The sequence below is a fragment of the Hyperolius riggenbachi genome, chromosome 2, assembly GCF_040937935.1.
Source record: "Hyperolius riggenbachi isolate aHypRig1 chromosome 2, aHypRig1.pri, whole genome shotgun sequence".
NCBI classification, from domain to species: Eukaryota; Metazoa; Chordata; class Amphibia; order Anura; family Hyperoliidae; genus Hyperolius; species Hyperolius riggenbachi.
The window spans coordinates 543,778,973-543,798,865 of NC_090647.1; the positions used below are offsets into that span (position 1 = coordinate 543,778,973).

A 19,893-nucleotide genomic window follows, 5' to 3' on the forward strand; every position below is an offset into this window, starting at 1 on the left:
GCATTTAAAGGAAACATCAAGGCTTTTTATAAAAAAACAAACAGATCTTATCTAGGCTTCCTCCTGCCCCTTGCAGCCTATGTGTCCCTCTACTCCCAGACGTTATTCTGGGGTCCCCTCCGTAGCAGTTGCGACCTGGTGTGGCCGGGAGCATTATGCGCAGGCGGCATGGCTGTGTGCAGTTGCAGAACTGGCCAACCTCACCAGATCCCCCGGTGCTATGGAGGGGACCCCAGGATAACTCCTGGGAGCAGGGCTGAGGTAAGGGACACATAGGCTGCCAAGAGCAGGAAGAAACCCCAGATAAGATCTGTCACGCTGGTGCTGTGTGGCCTGTGGGAGCAATTGCATTTATTCACTCATTGCATTAGTGGGGAAATCTGCTGCCAATCTTATAGCATTTGTGGGGAAATCTGTTGCCAATCTCATTGCATTTTGTGGGGAAATCTTCTGCGAATCTGATTGCATTTTGTGGTCGGCCGGCCCTCCCCCATGTGGTCTGGGAAAAAAACTGCCCTCCATGCCCGCGAAGTTGGACAGCAAACTGCTAAGGTCTTGTATATTTGGCCTCACCCATGACCACGCCCACATGCTGTTGTGATCGTCCTCTTTTTTGGAAATCAAAATATGGTCACCCTACCCACCTCCCATTACAGCATGGCCACCATTACTCCCGCCTCCCATTACAGCATGGCCACCATGCCTCCCATTACAGCATGGCTAACATGACTCCCCCTCCCATTACAGCATGGCCACCACACCTCCCATTACAGCATGGCCACCATGACTCCCTCCTCTCATTACAGCATGGCCACCATGACTCCCTCCTCCCATTACAGCATGGCCACTATGACTCCCACCTCCCATTACAGCATGGCCATCATAACTCCCACTTCCCATTACAGCATGGCCACCATGACTCCCGCCTCCCATTACAGCATGGCCACCATGACTCCCGCCTCCCATTACAGCGTGGCCACCATTACTCCCTCCTCCCATTACAGCATGGCCACTATGACTCCCACCTCCCATTACAGCATGGCCACTATGACTCCGGTCTCCCATCACAGCGTGGCCACCATTACTCCCGCCTCCCATTACAGGGCTACTATGACTCCCACCTCCCATTACAGCATGGCCACCATAACTCCCACCTCCCATTACAGCATAGCCACCATGACTCCCGCCTCCCATTACAGCATGGCCACCATGACTCCCGCCTCCCATTACAGCGTGGCCACCATTACTCCCTCCTCCCATTACAGCATGGCCATCATGACTCCCGCCTCCCATTACAGCGTGGCCACCATAACTCCCACCTCCCATTACAGCATGGCCACCATAACTCCCGCCTCCCATTACAGCATGGCCACCATGACTCCCGCCTCCCATTACAGCATGGCCACCATGACTCCCACCTCCCATTACAGCGTGGCCACTATGACTCCCACCTCCCATTACAGCATGGCCTCTATGACTCCCACCTCCCATTACAGCATGGCCACCATGACTCCCTCCTCCCATTACAGCATGGCCACTATGACTCCCACCTCCCATTACAGCATGGCCACTATGACTCCCGCCTCCCATTACAGCATGGCCTCTATGACTCCCACCTCCCATTACAGCATGGCCACCATGACTCCCTCCTCCCATTACAGCATGGCCACCATGACTCCAACCTCCCATTACAGCATGGCCACCATGACTCCCACCTCCCATTACAGCGTGGCCACTATGACTCCCGCCTCCCATTACCGCATGGCCACTATGACTACCACCTCCCATTACCGCATGGCTACTATGACTCCCACCTCCCATTACCGCATGGCCACTATGACTACCACCTCCCATTACCGCATGGCTACTATGACTCCCACCTCCAATTACAGCATGGCCACCATAACTCCCACTTCCCATTACAGCATGGCCACCATGACTCCCACCTCCCATTACAGCATGGCCACCATGACTCCCGCCTCCCATCACAGCGTGGCCACCATTACTCCTGCCTCCCATTACAGCATGGCCACTATGACTCCCACCTCCCATTACAGCATGGCCACCATAACTCCCACTTCCCATTACAGCATAGCCACCATGACTCCCGCCTCCCATTACAGCGTGGCCACCATGACTCCCTCCTCTCATTACAGCATGGCCACCATGACTCCCGCCTCCCATTACAGCGTGGCCACCATTACTCCCACCTCCCATTACAGCATGGCCACCATAACTCCCACTTCCCATTACAGCATAGCCACCATGACTCCCGCCTCCCATTACAGCATGGCCACCATGACTCCCGCCTCCCATTACAGCATGGCCACTATGACTCCCGCCTCCCATTACAGCATGACCACTATGACTCCCACCTCCCATTACAGCATGACCACTATGACTCCCACCTCCCATTACAGCATGGCCACCATGACTCCCACCTCCCATTACAGCATGGCCACCATGACTCCCGCCTCCCATTACAGCATGGCCACCATGACTCCCACCTCCCATTACAGCATGGCCACCATGACTCCCTCCTCCCATTACAGCGTGGCCACCATAACTCCCGTGTCCTATTACAGCATGTCCACCAGGACTTGCCTCCCATTACAGCATGGCTACCATGACTGCCGCCTCCCATTACAGCATGGCTACCATGACTGCTGCCTCCCATAACAAGTGTGGCCACCATGACTCCCGCCTCCCACATCCCATAACAATGTGGAGCAAGGACCCCACTATTGGAGGGAAAGTTAGCAGACAAGACACTAATATCACACTTTTCTCCTGTCAGACTGAAAGTGCCAGAGCTCCAGCCACTAGGGGCGCTCTCTATAGGTAGTAGCATTGTTAAGGAGTCTTGCCCAAGGTCTCTTGATGATCAGGTGCTGGCTTACTGAGCAATAAGCCCATTGCTCTGGGCCCCTTGTGGTGGCAGGAGCCGCTCCCCCTATAGTTACACCTCTGATGCACTGTGCAACAAATGCGTCAGTTACAAAACTCTGTCAGCATTGAAAACTTTCCCACAACAAATTCTTGAAACCATCAGCAGAACTTTCCTCCCTGTCTGCCGGTAGAATTCTCTCTGGAATTGACAGATCTCAGCAGTGTTTAGCGGAACGCTTGCCTGCTGCACATTGCGCCGTTCTATATATAGCGTTCAATTGTGTACTTTGTATGTTGCCTGTCAAATGTAAGAATGAGCTCCCCTAGCTTCAAATCTCTCCTCTCTAATCCTATATTGTGCCATCCACAATGTCATTTTACCTTGCTGGAATAAAGCCCCGCCCGTTACATAATCTCACCACTGTGAATTAAATTACTGACGGGTGGAATAAGCCTTCGTGATCTCCTGGGCTCGCTCTTCACACCCCCCGGTGACCCTCACTTTTCCTGCGAGACAAAGAATCCGTCTACCGATGTTTCCTTGCGCGAGACCCTGAGCGATGCCCCAGCAGAAGACATCATCAGAGAGCAGGCGTCCTACAGACACACGAGAACATGATGAGACTGAATAATTAGCCCCCGCTGCGCAGAGACGTGGAGCGGACCTCTCTCAATGTTATTACAGTGCGGAGTTCTTGCTGGTGGGCTCACACCGCGCTGCATTGTGATAGAGCTCAGTAAATAACATCATCTCCATTCATAAATGTAACTGAATGGAGCAAGGAGAAAAAAGGGATCAATCTGTATCTTCCAGTGGCAGGAAGTAGACGGTAGTAACCGGCAGGAATGTTTGCCTGTTATATAGAAATATAATGTCGTATAGTCCAGAGGCTCTCAGCATTATTAGAGCATGTATTCCTGTACGTCTGCTAGAGTTTTAAAGTACTCCCTGTTGTGGGTAAAATCATTTCACGTTCCCCAGCGCTTACATATTTGTTAGGTGTGCTCCGTAATTGTCTGTGGATGCTTTTCAAATGTTAGTTGGCACTCTTAAAGCAGCAGAGACAGCCATACTATCCCAGGAAAAATGACACATATATAAGTAGATAAATACTTGTTCTTCTTCTTCTGTGGAGTGGCTGGATGGTGTAATGGTTAAGGGGTCTGCCTCTGACACAGGAGACCTGGGTTCCAATCTCGGCTCTGCCTGTATAGTAAGCCAGCACCTATTCAGTAGGAGATCTTGGGCAATTCTCCCTTCTTCTCCCTTCTCCCTTCCCTTCTGCCTATAGAGCGCATCCTAGTGGCAGCAGCTCTGGCACTTTGAGTCCGCCAGGAGAAAAGCGTGATATAAATGTTCTGTGTTTGTTCTTACATAACAAATGTATTGAACTGTAGTCCATGTTTTCATTTCAGTGAATGCTATATAAAGTAGTAAATAAAGAGAAAACTGTTTTAGGCATTTTCCATCTTTACTGCCTCTGACTGAAGCCAATCCTGATGTAATTTCCTCCCTTACTCTTTTTTTCTTCTAGAAGCCGCACTCGTTATCTAGCTTGCTTTGTAAACACCTGTGAGCACAACATAGATCGTATTTCAGCAGCTCTGCAGAAATAGGCTTCTCAGCCTATCACACTGAACTGCCCTCAGCCAATCAGTGAGGAGCAGGAATGTGGGAGCTTCCCTCGCCTCGGCAATTTACCAAATAGAGCCAGGCTGAATGAGATCAGATTCATTACAACAGAAACATTTATAATTATATTCGTAATGCTTGCAATGCAGGGTCTGGTTGTAGGCGGCATAATAAACACAGAGCAGTGGGTAATTGGAATTTGATTTTATAAATGACAATTCTGCTTTAACCACTTGCCGACCGCACGCTTATACCGTGCGTCGGCAAAGTGGCAGCTGCAGGTCCAGCGACGCAGTATTGCGTCGCCAGCTGCAGGCTGATTAATCAGGAAGCAGCCGCTCGCGCGAGCGGCTGCTTCCTGTCAAATCACGGCGGGGGGCTCCGTGAATAGCCTGCGGGCCGCCGATGGCGGCTCGCAGGCTAAATGTAAACACAAGCGGAAATAATCCGCTTTGCTTACATTGTACGGCGCTGCTGCGCAGCAGCGCCGTAAGGCAGATCGGCGATCCCCGGCCAATCAGCGGCCGGGGATCGCCGCCATGTGACAGGGGACGTCCTGTCACTGGCTGCACAGGACGGATAGCGTCCTGTGCAGCCCCGATCACCGGGGGGACAGGTAGGAGAGGGAGGGGGGTGAATGTCGCCGCGGAGGGGGGCTTTGAGGTGCCCCCCCGCCAGCCACACGCAGGCAGGAGAGATCGGACCCCCCCAGCACATCATCCCCCTAGTGGGGAAAAAAGGGGGGTGATCTGATCTCTCTGCCTGCACCCTGATCTGTGCTGGGGGCTGTAGAGCCCACCCAGCACAGATCACATATTTCAATGCTGGTCCTTAAGGGGGGGTAAAGGGTGGGTCCTCAAGTGGTTCAAGGGTACCAGAGGCAAAAGTAAAGTGTCCCCTTTTACTTACCTGGCTTACCTGGGGCTTCTTACAGCCCCCATAGTCTAGTAGGTCTCTTGTGTCCTCCGAGTCCTCTTCCTTGATCTGCTGTGTAGCCTGGTACAGAGTGGACAATGCAACTGCACATGCACTGGCTGGCCAGGGAGTGCGTCTAATTGACCGCTCTCTTGTGGCCGGGAGTGCTCTGCGCGTGTGCGGTAACAAGTCTAAACATACTGCACATGCACAGAGTACTCCCGGCCACAAGAGGGCAATCAAGGAGGTGCACTGCCAGGCCAGAGCATGCACAGCTTAGCCAAGCCGCACACTGTTCTGGGCCACACAGAAGATTGAGGAAGAGGACTCAAAGGACAGCAAGAGACCTACTAGACTACGGAGGCTGGAAAGTAAGGCAAGTAAAAGGGGACACTTTACATTTGCCTTAGGTACTCTTTGTACCTGAGGTGAGATGTAAAATGATGAGATAGACCTGTGTATGCACAGTGCCAAGCACACAAATAATTAGGCTGTGTCTCTTTTTTCTTTTACTGTCTGAAACAGTTAAACATTCAGGTATGAAAGTGACAGTTTCTCTTTAGTCAGAATCTAGTGGGGCAATAGTGTAATCCACACTAAGGTAAGGAATTACAGCCATAAAACTCTTTCTGGAAGAAAACTGCTTCTGAGTGTAGGGGACAGATTTAAAAAAAAAAAAGGTGAATACCGTATATACTCGCATACAAGCCGAATTTTTGACCCCCAAAAAGGGGGTCAAAAGTTGGGGGGTCGGCTTGTATGCGAGTCTTCCCTGGTGGTCCGTGGTCCGCAGCCCCCGCTCCCCGCTCCCCCCGCAGCCGCCGCTGCTATTACTTGTTTAGGCAGCGGCTTCCTCTTCCCCGGCGCTTCCTCTTCCCCGCTCTCATGCGCGTATGAAGTGATCACAGCAGCGCGCCCGGCGCTGCTGCTGTGACGATGCAGGGGGCAGGAAAGAGCGGTTCCCCTGGTAACAGCGATACAGATCGCCGCTACAGGGAGCCGCGCTCTTTCCTGCCCCCTGCATCGTCACAGCAGCAGCGCCGGGCGCGCTGCTGTAAACACTTCATACGCGAACTATACTAGCTAAACTGGGCACTTTACTAGCTATACTGGGCACTATACTAGCTATACTGGGCACTATACTAGCTATACTGGGGCACTATACTAGCTATACTGGGGCACTACCTACCTATTCTAGGCACTATACTGGGCACTATACTGGCTGTACTGGGCACTATACTGGGCACTATACTGGCTATACTGGGCACTATACTAGCTATACTGGGCACTATACTAGCTATACTGGGGCACTACCTACCTATTCTGGGCACTATACTGGGCACTATACTGGCTATACTGGGCACTATACTGGGCACTATACTGGCTATACTGGGCACTATACTAGCTATACTGGGCACTATACTAGCTATACTGGGGCACTACCTACCTATTCTGGGCACTATACTGGCTATACTGGGCACTATACTGGGCACTATACTGGCTATACTGGGCACTATACTAGCTAAACTGGGCACTGGGCACTATACTAGCTAAACTGGGGCACTACCTACCCATACTGGGCACTATACTAGCTATACTGGGACACACTGTGGGGGATCACGCGGCCTGCACCAATCCAGCATTTCCTACCGCCGGCTTATATGGGGGTCAATCATATTTCCCTGTTTTTTCATGGAAAAGTTGGGAGGGTCGGCTTATATGCGCGTCGGCTTATATGCGAGTATATACAGTAGCTCATATATTTTAGCTCTTGGACACTTGAAACACTTGTGTCATTGAGCAGAGACAAAATCTACTTTTTTAAGTTTTTAAAATAAGGGGTATCTAAAAAGGTAATTTTTAGGAGTAGGGTAATAGATACAGTTGTTCAGTTTGTTTTCACCTCGGGCTCACTTTATTTAGTTAAAATACTCATTCAGTTCATTCAGGATTAAGAGTTTATCTCAAAATCTACTGTAATTGATACACTGTGACAAGTTCATGAACCTCCTGAACTTAAAGGGAAGGTTCAAGCAAAATTAAAAAATGAGTTTCACTTACCTGGGGCTTCTACCAGCCCCATGCAGCCATCCTGTGCCCTCGTAGTCACTCACTGCTGCTCCAATCCCCCGCTGGCAGCTTGCCGACCTCGGAGGTCGGCGGGACGCATTGCGTACATTTTTACGCATTCCCGCCAGTGCAGGAGCATTAACACATACATTTTTACGCGTTACTGGTTCAATGCGTAAAAATTTACGCATTGAACCAGTAATGCGTAAAAATGAATTATTTTGCTTGGACATTCCCTTTAACGTAACCAAAGTATCCTCAGAGGGGTATATGTTCCGCCTTCCAATTAATCGCCTAGGCACACACTAGACAGAAACACTAGCGTTGCGGAAAACACTAGCGTTTAATTTCATGGATTGTTAAAAATATTAAAAAACGCAAACCCAAAACACAACAAAAAACTAAAACCGCACAGTGCAGAAAATGCATGGTTTTCTGCACTGCCTAGTGGGCTCCCAGCCTCGAGGATATCGGAATGGCAAAGGATTCTGAGTAATCCAGCACTATGCAAATTTTGAATGTAAATGCATGCAGCTTGAAAATGCACAAATCGAAGTGCACCTTGGCGGGATTGGATTGGTCCATTTTCAAGTGCCATTCATTTGCTTAAATAATTGGCATAATCCAGTTTTAACTTAACCTAAATTATTATCATTTTATTGACCATCCCTACTAGGATACAGCGTTTTGGTAAAAATAAAAACATCTAATTAGCTGTGATGGATGGATGGATGGATGGATGGATGGATGGATGGATGGATGGATGGATGGATGGATGGATGGATAGATAGATAGATAGATAGATAGATAGATAGATAGATAGATAGATAGGGCTGGTGCACACCAGAGCGGTTCTGAAGCGTTTTTTAAAACGCTTGCAGGGGGAAAACCGATTGGCTAATGAAAGTGAATGGGCTGGTGCACACCAGAGCGGTTTGTTTTTTCCACAAACGCAAACTCAGGAGCTGCAGCATTTTTTAGATTTCTGAGGCGTTTCTGCCTCAATGTTAAAGTATAGGAAAGTGGAAAACAGCTCTGAAAAACGCCAGATCAGAGCAGTTTTCCAGGTGTTTTTGTTACAGAAGCTGTTCAGTAACAGCTGTACTGTAACAATATTTGTAATCTGATACACAAAAACGCTAGGCATGAAACATGCCTAGAATCGCTCTGAAATCTGCTTCAAAAACCTCTAGCGTTTTGCAGATGTGCTAGAGGTTTTTGGTGAGCACACTGGGCCCTAGATAGATAGATACAGGCTCGTACTGAGCCGCCGAAGTGCCGATGGTCCCATCGGTGGGCCCCGGCCAGCCCGCCTCCTGTGGGCCCCAGAGCTGAGAAAGAGGGGGCACAGCGCAGGAAGGGGGAAAATTGCGCACAGAGCAGCGGTGAGGGGGGGAAGCCTCCCCCCCTCCCTCACCTAGGGTCCCACCTTCCACGCTCCCCCTCCCTCCAATATTGCAGCCAGCCAGCGGCAGCAGCCGGTAAGCTTAACATTCCCGCTACTGCCGCTTACTGGCTGGCTGCAATTTTGGAGGGGGGGAGCGCAGAAGGGGGTCCCCTAGTTGAGGGAGGGGGGGAGGATTCCCCTCTCCCCGCTGCTCTGTGCACAATTTCCCCCCTTCCTGCACTGTGCCCCCTCTTTCTCAGCTCTGGGGCCTCCACTAACTGGGGATCTGCCTTTGTGGGGAAATCTGCTGCCAATCTAATTGCATTTTCTGGGGATATGTGCTGCCAGTCTAATTTTGCATTTTGTAGGGAAATCTTCCGCCAATTTAATTGCATTTTGTCGGAAAATCTGCTGCCATTTGCTGTTTTGCTGTTAGTCGGTATTTCTCCTGTCTAGCTCTCGGGGAAATTGCTGATGTTGCTGAAACCCAAGAGAAGCTGAAGACGTGTCTGACACTTCTGCTGCCCGGAGGATCAACTGTATACACATCACCATGGCAACAGGGACGTGAGCCCTACTGTCCCAGTTTGAAACATATTGTATGGCTCTCACGGAATTACATTTTAAAATATGTGGCGTTTATGGCTCTCTCAGCCAAAAAGGTTCCTGACCCCTGCTATAGAGGACGGGGAAGCCTCATTAGGATCCAGAGGCTATTCCCTCCTGAGGTAAGTATTGCCCAGGGGCTGTTTTTTTCATGACAGATTCCCTTTAAACTAACTAGCGTTGTGTTTCCATGTAAATCTGTTCCTTTAACATATCACAAAACAGCACTGGAAACCTTTGTGAATAGAGTACAGCATGCATTTCCATAAAGTCATTTACATGCCATACATCCGGCTCCAGCTATGGCTGGATGATTGCACAGCACGGTATAGGTACGGAATCGATCAGCCCCCAACATCACATCAAAGCTACTCGGTATGGGACTCACTAGCGACATGCTGGGCACCAATCTTCTATAACATAAAAAGGCATCCCTACCATATAAATAATTCTTGCCATTATGTATCATCAACTAAATAACAGCCTGCATGTATATGTTATTGATGGAAAACTGCATTGTGTATACCCATTAGGGCAATACAGTGACAAAAAACGGGGGAAAAAAAGACCCTACAAATCTATACACAAGTCCTGCCTGACCTACATCTCCGACCTGGTCAGCAGATACACACCTGGCCGCCCACTTCGCTAATGCAAAAACCTCCTCCTAACCACCCCACGAATCTTGCACTCCCATGCTCGACTACAGGACTTCCCTAGAGCTGCCCCCATCCTGTGGAACTCTCTCCCACTGCCCATCAGGCTTGCCCCCTCCTTCAACACCTTCAAAAAAGCACTCAAAACTCACTTCTTCAAAGAGGGCCTACCTCACCATGGTGCTGCCCTAACTCTCTCTGCCAAGAACTTCTTGTCAATGCACCCCCCTCCTTTCATGTCACCCCTCCCCCCCTACCTAGATGGTAAGGCTGCATTTCCACTTGTGCGGTGCGAATCGCTGCGGCAAAAATTCGCATGCGGATGCGAATTTCGCATACAGGTCTATGGGAATTTTCATGTGAACTTTGATGCGAATTCGCATGGATGACGGTGTATGCGAATTTAACCATGGCAGTGCTGGTGTGCTTTTCCATTGTTTCTATGCGAATTCGCATGAAAATTCGCATACCCAAACCTCACACGAATTTCCTATTAAATACATTGTATGCGATTTGCATAACGGTATGCGGTATGCGAATTCTGATGGCTCTGCCATGTGAATTTTTTCTGCACAGAAAAACGCAAAGGAATCCTGACAAGTGGAAACAGTCCCATTCACTTGTATTGCTATGCGAATTTGCATGCGGAAAATGCATGCAAATTCGCGATAGTGGAAATGGGCCCTACGTGTTTGACAGGGCCCTCTCCAGGGGCATAACTATACATCACTGGGCCCCCCTGCAAAACTTTGGATGGGGCCCCCCCACCTCTCTCGATTTCTGCACAAGCAAACTGAGGACCAATGTGTTTTCCCCATGCAGAGAAAAACACTTATGGTGGCCATACATGTTACAATAAAAATGTTCGATTATCCTGTTTATTTGATCTAAATGATCGAATCAAATGAAAGTTGAAAATATTTTTTTTCGATTAAGAAATTTGAACGATTATCCCGTTTTTTCGAGAAAAATCAGATCGGACATGCTGAAAAAAATCTTTATATTCGATCTAACGGAATAATCGAACTAAATTATCTAATAAAAAAAAATGAAAAGTTGTACCATGTATGACCACCTTTAGGCTTGAAGGAAATGTCAGGCAATCTATGCTTCCCCCTAGATCTACTTACCCGAGGCTTCCTCCAGCCCCTTGCAGCTGACAAGTCCCTGGTTGCAGCTCTGCTCCCAGTACATACATAGTATACACACACAGCCGTATTATTTTACTACATGAGAGCACATGCTATACGGAGGAACAACAATGACATGCTGAACATAAGATATAGTATTCACTGTAACTTTGGCAAAGCAAACAGAATGTCACTGATTGATACTGTTATTACAGGATCTGGGACTCCGTGTGAGACAACAAGCTCCGTCTCAATGAGGCAACAACAGTCAGACATCAATCTTTCCCAATCCACTGTGTCCAGTAATCAGACACCATAAGGTCCCTAGTGTGTGTGTGTGATAAGAATCTAGGAATCTCTTCTGAGGGAAGGTCTACAACTTTTTTTCCAACTGTGACTCCTTTGTTTGTAATGTTGTACATGAAGTCATCAGAACTGCTGCAGTGTGAGACAGATGTTTTTACGAACCCTAGGGAGCAGGGACAGTGTACAAATTCCAAAGTGTGTATGAGTCCTTATCTGTGTGGTGGACACATGCAGCCAATATAACAATGGTGCGAGAGCAGAATACGTTTTCTCTCCATGCCCGTGGGGGAAAAAGTTTGAGAGACTGACAAGCAACTAAGCTTGTCAGTCTCTCAAATGTTTTCCCCCACGGGGCCCCCTAAGGCTTCTGGGCCCCCCTGCGGAGGCATCCCTTGCAGGGTCTATTGTTAGGCCCCTGGCCCTCTCTGCTTGTGTATCATACTTGATTGTACATTATACCCAGAATAGAATATGTGAACCTGTATTATTAGTACTACCACTCCAGTGTATCATCTGGCATTGTATTACTATCTGTATTGTGTTGTGTATCTTATTGCGTATTACCTGTACTGTTGCATCTATTGCCTATTACCTGTATTGTGCTGTCCCCCCTGTTATCATTGTCTGTAATCCTATTTATGCAGTAGCTGAATGGAGTAATGGTTAAGGGCTCTGCCTCTGACACAGGAGGCCTGGGTTCGAATCTCGGCTCTGCCTGCTCAGTAAGCCAGCACCTATTCAGTAGGAGACCTTTGGCAAGTCTCCCTAACACTGCTACTGCCTATTGGGCGCACCCTAGTGGCTGCAGCTCTGCTCTGGCGCTTTGAGTCTGCCAGGAGAAAAACGTGATATAAGTGTTCTGTGTTTGTTTGTTATTGTACAGCGTTGCGTAATATGTTGACTTTATATAAATCCAATAAATAATAATAACTTTAATCAAGGATTGAACTTCATCCCAATCAGTAGCTGACACCCCCTTTCCCATGAGAAACCTTACTTTTTCTCGAATAGATCATCAGGGACAATCTGTATGGCTGATATTGTGGTGAAACCCCTCCCACAGTGTGATGTCATGAACCCAAATCCTGACAGTTTGAGGGAAATAACGTTTTTTTTCCAGCAGCCAAACAACCAGTATCTCCCTGTGTGCATAGAACTCTCAGTAACAAACATTCCATACAGATCACCTGGCAGACCTAAAGCTGTCACCACCAGTGATACATTTCAGAATGTAAATCAAGGAGAGAAGATTTTACAATGGGAAAACACTGACTACATAATCTATAAATGAATATTGTAACAAAACAAAAAAGCAATTGTATTCATTATGTTATTTTCACTACAGGTCCTCTTTAAATGCACAAAGATTAGTCGGTATATGGCAATACCGCTCCGCGGGCTCAAAGTACCACAACAATATTAATACACAAACTCTGCAATGTACTATATACAAGTCTGCCTAAAAGCAATACAAACAATGCAAATGTCATTCATGTCCTAATGTAACTATGTAATTATGAAGTAGGGAGAAGCTGCAATAGCAAACTGCTGTGACAGTTCTATACCGGTGATTATACATCCAACAACCCAACGTCATTTGTAACGTAATTGAGCTATCAGAGGATTTTGACTGTATACTTATATCACAAAGGTCACGCGACAATGAGGTGAGTATGGAGCAGGCAAGACCCTTTCTACATCAGCATACAGCCACTCCATCATGGCAAAATTCAATAGTTCATTAACTGCTGCAATCTATAGACATCAATACCCAATCAACAGTGTCCTAATGACTTTACAGCACATGTTAATCACATATTTATATTAAGGTATAATCCTATGCACAGCAAGCTTTCCTGTCCAAATCAGCACTTAAAGGATACCCGAAGTGACATGTGACATGATGAGATAGACATGTGTATGTACAGTGCCTAGCACATAAATAACTAGGCTGTATTCCTTTTTTTCTTTCTCTATCTGAAAGAGTTATATATCGGGTATGTAATGCTGGGAATACACGGGTCAATCCGTACGTGCGCGCGGATCGATTACCGCTCGTCCCCGCCGGCGCTTCCTTATCAGCGCTCGATTCCCTGCCATTGTCCACCGGCGGGGATCGAGAGGCTTGATCGGGCCAGCTGAATATTATCAGCTGGCCAGGTCAGCTGGTCCATACACGGTACAGAAACGTACAGTGTATCCCCAGCATTAGTGGCTGACTCAGTCCTGACTCAGACAGGAAGTGACTATAGTGTGACCCTCACTGATAAGAAATTCCAACTATAAAACACTTTTCTAGCAGAAAATGGCTTCTGAGAGCAGGAAAGAGATAAAAAGAGGAATTTCTTATCAGTGAGGGTCACACTGTAGTCACTTCCTGTCTGAGTCAGGACTGAGTCAGCCACTTACATACCTGATATTTAACTCTTTCAGGCAGAGAAAGAAAAAAAGGAACACAGTCTAGTTATTTGTGTGCTAGGCACTGTACATACACATGTTTATCTCATCATGTCACATGTCACTTCGGGTATCCTTTAAAGGACAACTGAAGCAAAGGGATATGAAGGCTGCCATATTTATGTCCTTTTGTCCTCGAAATTCAGATCGGACATGTTGGAAATAAACGATCTGACAGGTAAATCTGTACCTAGCATTAGACCAGAAACAAGCATGAAGCAAATCTTGTCCGATCTGACAATAATGTCAGAAGCACCGGATCTGCTGCATGCTTGTTCAGGGGCTATGGCTAGAAGTATTAGAGGCAGATGATCAGCAGGATAGCCAGGAAACTAGCATTGCTTGAAAGGAAATAAATATGTCAGCCTCCACAGCCCTCTTGCTACAGTTGTCCTTAACCACTTGCCGACCAGGCGTGATTTGCCTGATCTGTGCTGCGTGGGCTCTCCAGCCCGCAGCACAGATCAGTATTATGCCAGGGCGATCAGACTTCCCCCCTTTTTCCCCCACTAGGGGGATGTCCTGCCGGGGGGGTCTGATCGCCGCCGGCCATCTGCGTTTTGCGGGGGGGGGGGGGGGGGGCTCCTCAAAGCCCCCCTCCGCAGCCATTTCCGCCCTCTGCCTCCTTACCTCCCTCCCTCCCTCTCTCCGTAATGCGCAGGACGGAGTTCCGTCCTGCGCATTGAAGGATATGCTTCCGCCTATCAGATGCCGGCGATCCCCGGCCAATCAGAGGCAGCAGCGCCGTATGATGTAAACAGCGGGGATTTCTTCCCCGCGTGTTTACATTTTGCCGGCGAGCCGCGGTCGGCGGCTCTCCGGCTGTTCACGGAGACACCCTCTGTGAACTGACATGGAAAGGCCGCTCCCATGGTAACCCGCAGATGACCAGTTTACGCCAATCGGCGTTAGCTGGTCGTCAAGAGGTTAAAAGAGGAACAGTAGGGAAAAAACCCTGGGGGGGGGGGGGGATGTGTATACTTGCCTCAGGAGGGAAAAGTCTCTAGATCCTAATTAGGCTTCCTCCGTCCTCCTCTCTCCCTCGGTTCCAGCGCTGGTTCCCCCGAAACCACAACTGACAAGGATATCGGCTGTGTGCAGTAGCGCCTGCAATATTTACCTTCCCTGGCTCCAGCGCAGGCACGGTAGCGGCTTTCTGATCGGGCTCAGGCAGAAATAGGCGGGTCCGCTCTACTGCCCAGGCAAAGGCAACTTAGACCCTATCGTGCTTGGCTATTTCCACCTGAGCCCGATCGGCAATCTGCTAGCCTGCTACTGCACCTGCACTGGCGGCGGAAGGTAAGCATTTACCTACCCCGAGTTCAGGGGCTACCAGCGCTAGAACCGAGGGACAGAGAGAGGAGGACTGTGGAAGCCTGATTAGGAACCAAAGGCCTCCCCCCTCCCGAGGTAAGTACCTAGCAGGTGATGGTTTTCTTTTATAGATTCTCTTTAAAAGGAAAAAACAATATGGCAGCCACCATATGCCCCTCTCTTCAGTTGTCCTTTAAAAGACATGTTTAATGCCTAGTACACACAATGGGCTCGTTTCACTAAAGGGTGCTAAGTGTTAGCATGGCAGTGAAAAGCTGCTTTGCACGTGCAAACTACTTAGCACCCAAGTTTGCACATGCAAAGCCTTAACACTCGAATTAGCACGTGCAAAGCCTTTACACTCGAGTTAGCACGTGCAAAGCCTTTACACTCGAGTTAGCACGTGCAAAGCCTTTACACTCGAGTTAGCACATGCAATGCCTTTACACTCGAGTTAGCACGTGCAATGCCTTTACACTCGAGTTAGCACGTGCAAAGCCTTTACACTCGAGTGAGCAGGTGCAAAGCCTTTACACTCGAGTTAGCACGTGCAAAGCCTTTACACTCGAGTTAGCACGTGCAATGCCTTTACACTTGAGTTAGAGCGTGCAAAGCCTTTACACTCGAGTGAGCAGGTGCAAAGCCTTTACACTCGAGTTAGCACGTGCAAAGCCTTTACACTCGAGTTAGCACGTGCAAAGCCTTTACACTCGAGTTAGCAGGTGCAAAGCCTTTACACTCGAGTTAGCACGTGCAAAGCCTTTACACTTGAGTTAGCACGTGCAAAGCCTTTACACTCGAGTTAGCACGTGCAAAGCCTTTAGTGAATCAAACCCACTCAATTTTACTGTGCGGGCGAAGCTCCATTGATTTCAAGGCTTTGCAAGTGCTAACTAGGGTGCTAAGTAGTTTGTACATGCAAAGATTTTAGGTGGGATAACTGAGTTATAATGCTTCTGTGAATCAAACCCCATGAGATTTTCTGGCAGATTTACTGCCAGATCGATTATTTCAAACATGTCCGATCTGATTTCCATTCGATTTTCCATTCACTTCTATGGAAAATTGATCTGAAATCAGATTGGACATGTTGGAAATAGTCGATCTGGCAGTATATCTGCCATAAAATCTCATTGTGTGTACTAGGCATTGTCTTCCATTATCCTACAGTTACTGGGTGATCCATATTTCTGTACGCTGATTGCTGGTAATATTTATGTTGCCTCTGTTGAGCAGTGTAGCTGGAAATCAAGTTAATTAGGCATCAGTGTCCTGGCATTCATTATACAGCTGAACAGTCCTCTCTCATTAGGGCTGGAGATGGTCAGTGGCATGCTAGTCATTTAGGCTGGCATGCAAAAGTCATGCAAATTGTATTCAGCTCGGATTTAGATTTATTTAATGCACTTTCTAAAGGTGGTGTGTGTGTGTGTGTGTGTGTGTGTGTGTGTGTGTGTGTGTGTGTGTGTGTGTGTGTGTGTGTGTGTGTGTGTGTGTGTGTGTGTGTGTGTGCGCGCGTCCGTGTGTGTGTGTGTGTGTGTGTGTGTGTGTATAGTGTGTGTGTGTGTGTGTGTGTGTGTGTGTACTGTGTGTGTGTGTGTGTGTGTGTGCGTGTGTGTATGTGTGTGTGCGTGTATGTGTGTGCGTGTGTGTGGTGGTGTGTGTGTGTGCGTGTGTGTGGTGGTGTGTGGTGGTGTGTGTGTGTGTGTGTGTGTGTGTGTGTGTGTGTGTGTGTGTGTGTGTGTGTGTGTGTGTGTGTGCGTCCGTGTGTGTGTGTGTGTGTACTGTGTGTGTGTACTGTGTGTGTGTGTGTGTGTGTGTGTGTGTGTGTGTGTGTGTGTGTGTGTGTGTGTGTGTGTGTGTGTGTGTGTGTGTGTGTGTGTGTGTGTGTGTGCGTGTGTGTATGTGTGTGTGCGTGTATGTGTGTGCGTGTGTGTGGTGGTGTGTGTGTGTGTGTGCTATGTGTGTGTGTGCGTCCGTGTGTGTGCGTCCGTGTGTGTGTGCGTGTGTGTGTGCGTGCGCACGCGTGTGTGTAAATAATAAGTGTACAAGATATTAGTAACATTATTCTAATTATTTGATTGATCACGCTGGAAGGATCACTGAGAAGCCGCGGCGATGTTGCGCGTTCCCAGCAGCCGCAATGCATGGTGGGAGATGTAGTCTATTAAAGTGATGACATCTCCAGGAGTTGTAGTCACATTAATGGACTTTCTCTCCCACCATGCATTGCGGCAGTCGGGGACGCGCGACATCCCAGCGGCTGCTTTGAACTGCGGTTCTGCATACGAAAAAGCAAGATGGAGGCACATGGATGGACGGGGTAGAGCTCAGCCCCCCTCCGTAGGTAAGTAAATGCTTGCACCCCCCCCCCCCCAAAAAAAACACACACCATTTATGGACTTCACTTAAGCCTGGTACACACTTTCAATTATGATTGGCCAATCACTGACCAATTTTAGCACCTCCATGCAGTATGAGGGTTTACCTGCACAATCTGCTCATATTCCTCAATATCTGTTGGCCCTCACAGTACATGGAGATGGTAAATTTGATCAGTCATTGGCCAATCATAATTGAAAGTGTGTATCAGGTTTGTTTAATTTCTTATTCAGATATGGTACTGCGGTCCTTTTAATTTTGATCTGCCTATTACAATCTGCACATATCTGTATCGAATGCAATGGCAAACCGGACTTGTTGGCATCTTATCCATTGCCTCTTATTAGAGCAGGTGTACAAAATGTAAAACAGTACTTTTTCTGTACATTGCACTCTACAACTCTATTCCCAGTGCAGAGTTAGTAACAAAGTATCTCTATCAGGGGCATAACTAGAAATCACTGGGCCCCCCTGCAAAACTTTGGATGCCCCCCACCAAGGGGGCTGGGCGCTGTACACAAGAGTCTGATGCACACTGAATAGGGTCTGTCTACAAATCTTTGTCTGCAAAACTTTCTATGATTCCTTATCAGTGGCTGACCAGATGCAGTCATTAGAACAATTGTGCAGAGAGCAGAAAGCTTCTTCTCTTCTTGCCCATGGTTTTCAGTCTCCCAGGATGGGGCCCCCTGTGGCTTCTGGGACCCCCTGCTGCTGCATCCCTTGCAGGGTCTATTGTTACGCCCCTGATCTCTATCTATCTATCTATCTATCTATCTATCTATCTATCTATCTATCTATCTATGTCACAGTGGAGTAGTGGATAGCCTTGCAGTGCTGGGTCTCCTTTTTGAATCCCAGCCAGGGCACTATCTGCATGGAGTTTGTATGTTATCCCTGTGCCTATGTGGGTTTCCCCGGGCACTCTGGTTTCCTCCCACATCCCAAAAACATACAGATAAGTTAATTGGCTTCCCCCTAGACTATTATACACACACTACACGACACATACACAGACAAATGACTATGGCAGGGATTAGATTGTGAGCCCCTCTGAGGGACAGTTAACTGACATTATACTCTGTATAGTGCTGCAGAAGATGTCGGCGCTATATAAATACTAAATAATATATAAATATTTTATCCATAACAACTAAATATAAAATAGATAACATGCAGCAGTATGTATCATAAATATAATAACAAGTAAATATAAAAGATATGCAATGCAGCAGTATACCAGCTGGCTGATGGGCACATGGACTGGCACACTTACCTGTCAGCAGAGAGTGCAGTGAGGGTGAACACCGAGACCCCCACAGACGTCAGCTGTATGAAGGGGATCAGCTTGCAGCCCACCCTGCCGAACAGCCACTTATCAGCCAGGTACCTGCTGGCATCCACCGGGGCACATGTGACCAGAAGCAGCAGATCCCCCAGCGCCAGGCTGGAGATGAACAGGTTGGGGACATTCCTCATGGACTTCACCGTGCAGAAGATCTTGATGAGGGTGACATTGCCAATGAGCCCAACAAGAATGATGAGCCCATAGATGGGCACGATGGCATAGGTGACCCCAGGGTAGAAGAAGTCCTCTGCAGAGTGGTTGGAGCTGTGGTTGAAGCAGGCGTTGGCCAGGGCAATGTTGTCCCCTTCGAAGTCCAGCAGAAGGCAGTTTTCTGGGGTCATGGTCAGCCTTGGGGCTCCAAGCAGAGCTAAGATAGTCCTCTCTCTCTGCTAAAGTCACTCACTGCTCACATCCTCCTGACCTCTCTACATGGCTTTGCAGGTGTCGCTTGTGCATCCCTCTTGTAAAAGCACTTTATAAAAGAACCCCCCACCACCCACCTATCACCACCACCCACCTACCACCACCACCACCACCTTAGATGATGAGATGGACATCACACACAGCTGGGGGTCACCTCAATCATTCCACCTCCAGTAGTGATTCCACCCTGAGCTCTCTTATCTGGAATCAGAAGAAGACAGAAGAAATCCTAGCAGCTAATTAGAAGGCTGGACTCTCTCGGAGTTCCGGGTGTTCCATTCATGCCCACCTGCTCCTCGCTCCTACTCTCTAAAATAACACAAGTAATGTGAGGACTTCGCGAGTGCAGCGCTGTATATCCCTATGTGGCTGGATCA

The 19,893-nt window shown here is 48.3% G+C and overlaps 1 protein-coding gene across 1 annotated transcript in view; it reads right to left on the bottom strand.

The window, feature by feature from the left end:
• GRPR (gastrin releasing peptide receptor) overlaps window positions 1-19,486 on the bottom strand; it is a 273,758-nt gene extending 254,272 nt beyond the window's left edge. Inside the window, exon 1 of the mRNA XM_068266210.1 lies at window positions 19,022-19,486. Coding sequence (XP_068122311.1) covers window positions 19,022-19,434 — 413 coding nt within the window. The 5' untranslated portion in view covers window positions 19,435-19,486. The remainder of the gene's footprint in view (window positions 1-19,021) is intronic.
• Window positions 19,487-19,893: the final 407 nt, after the last annotated feature.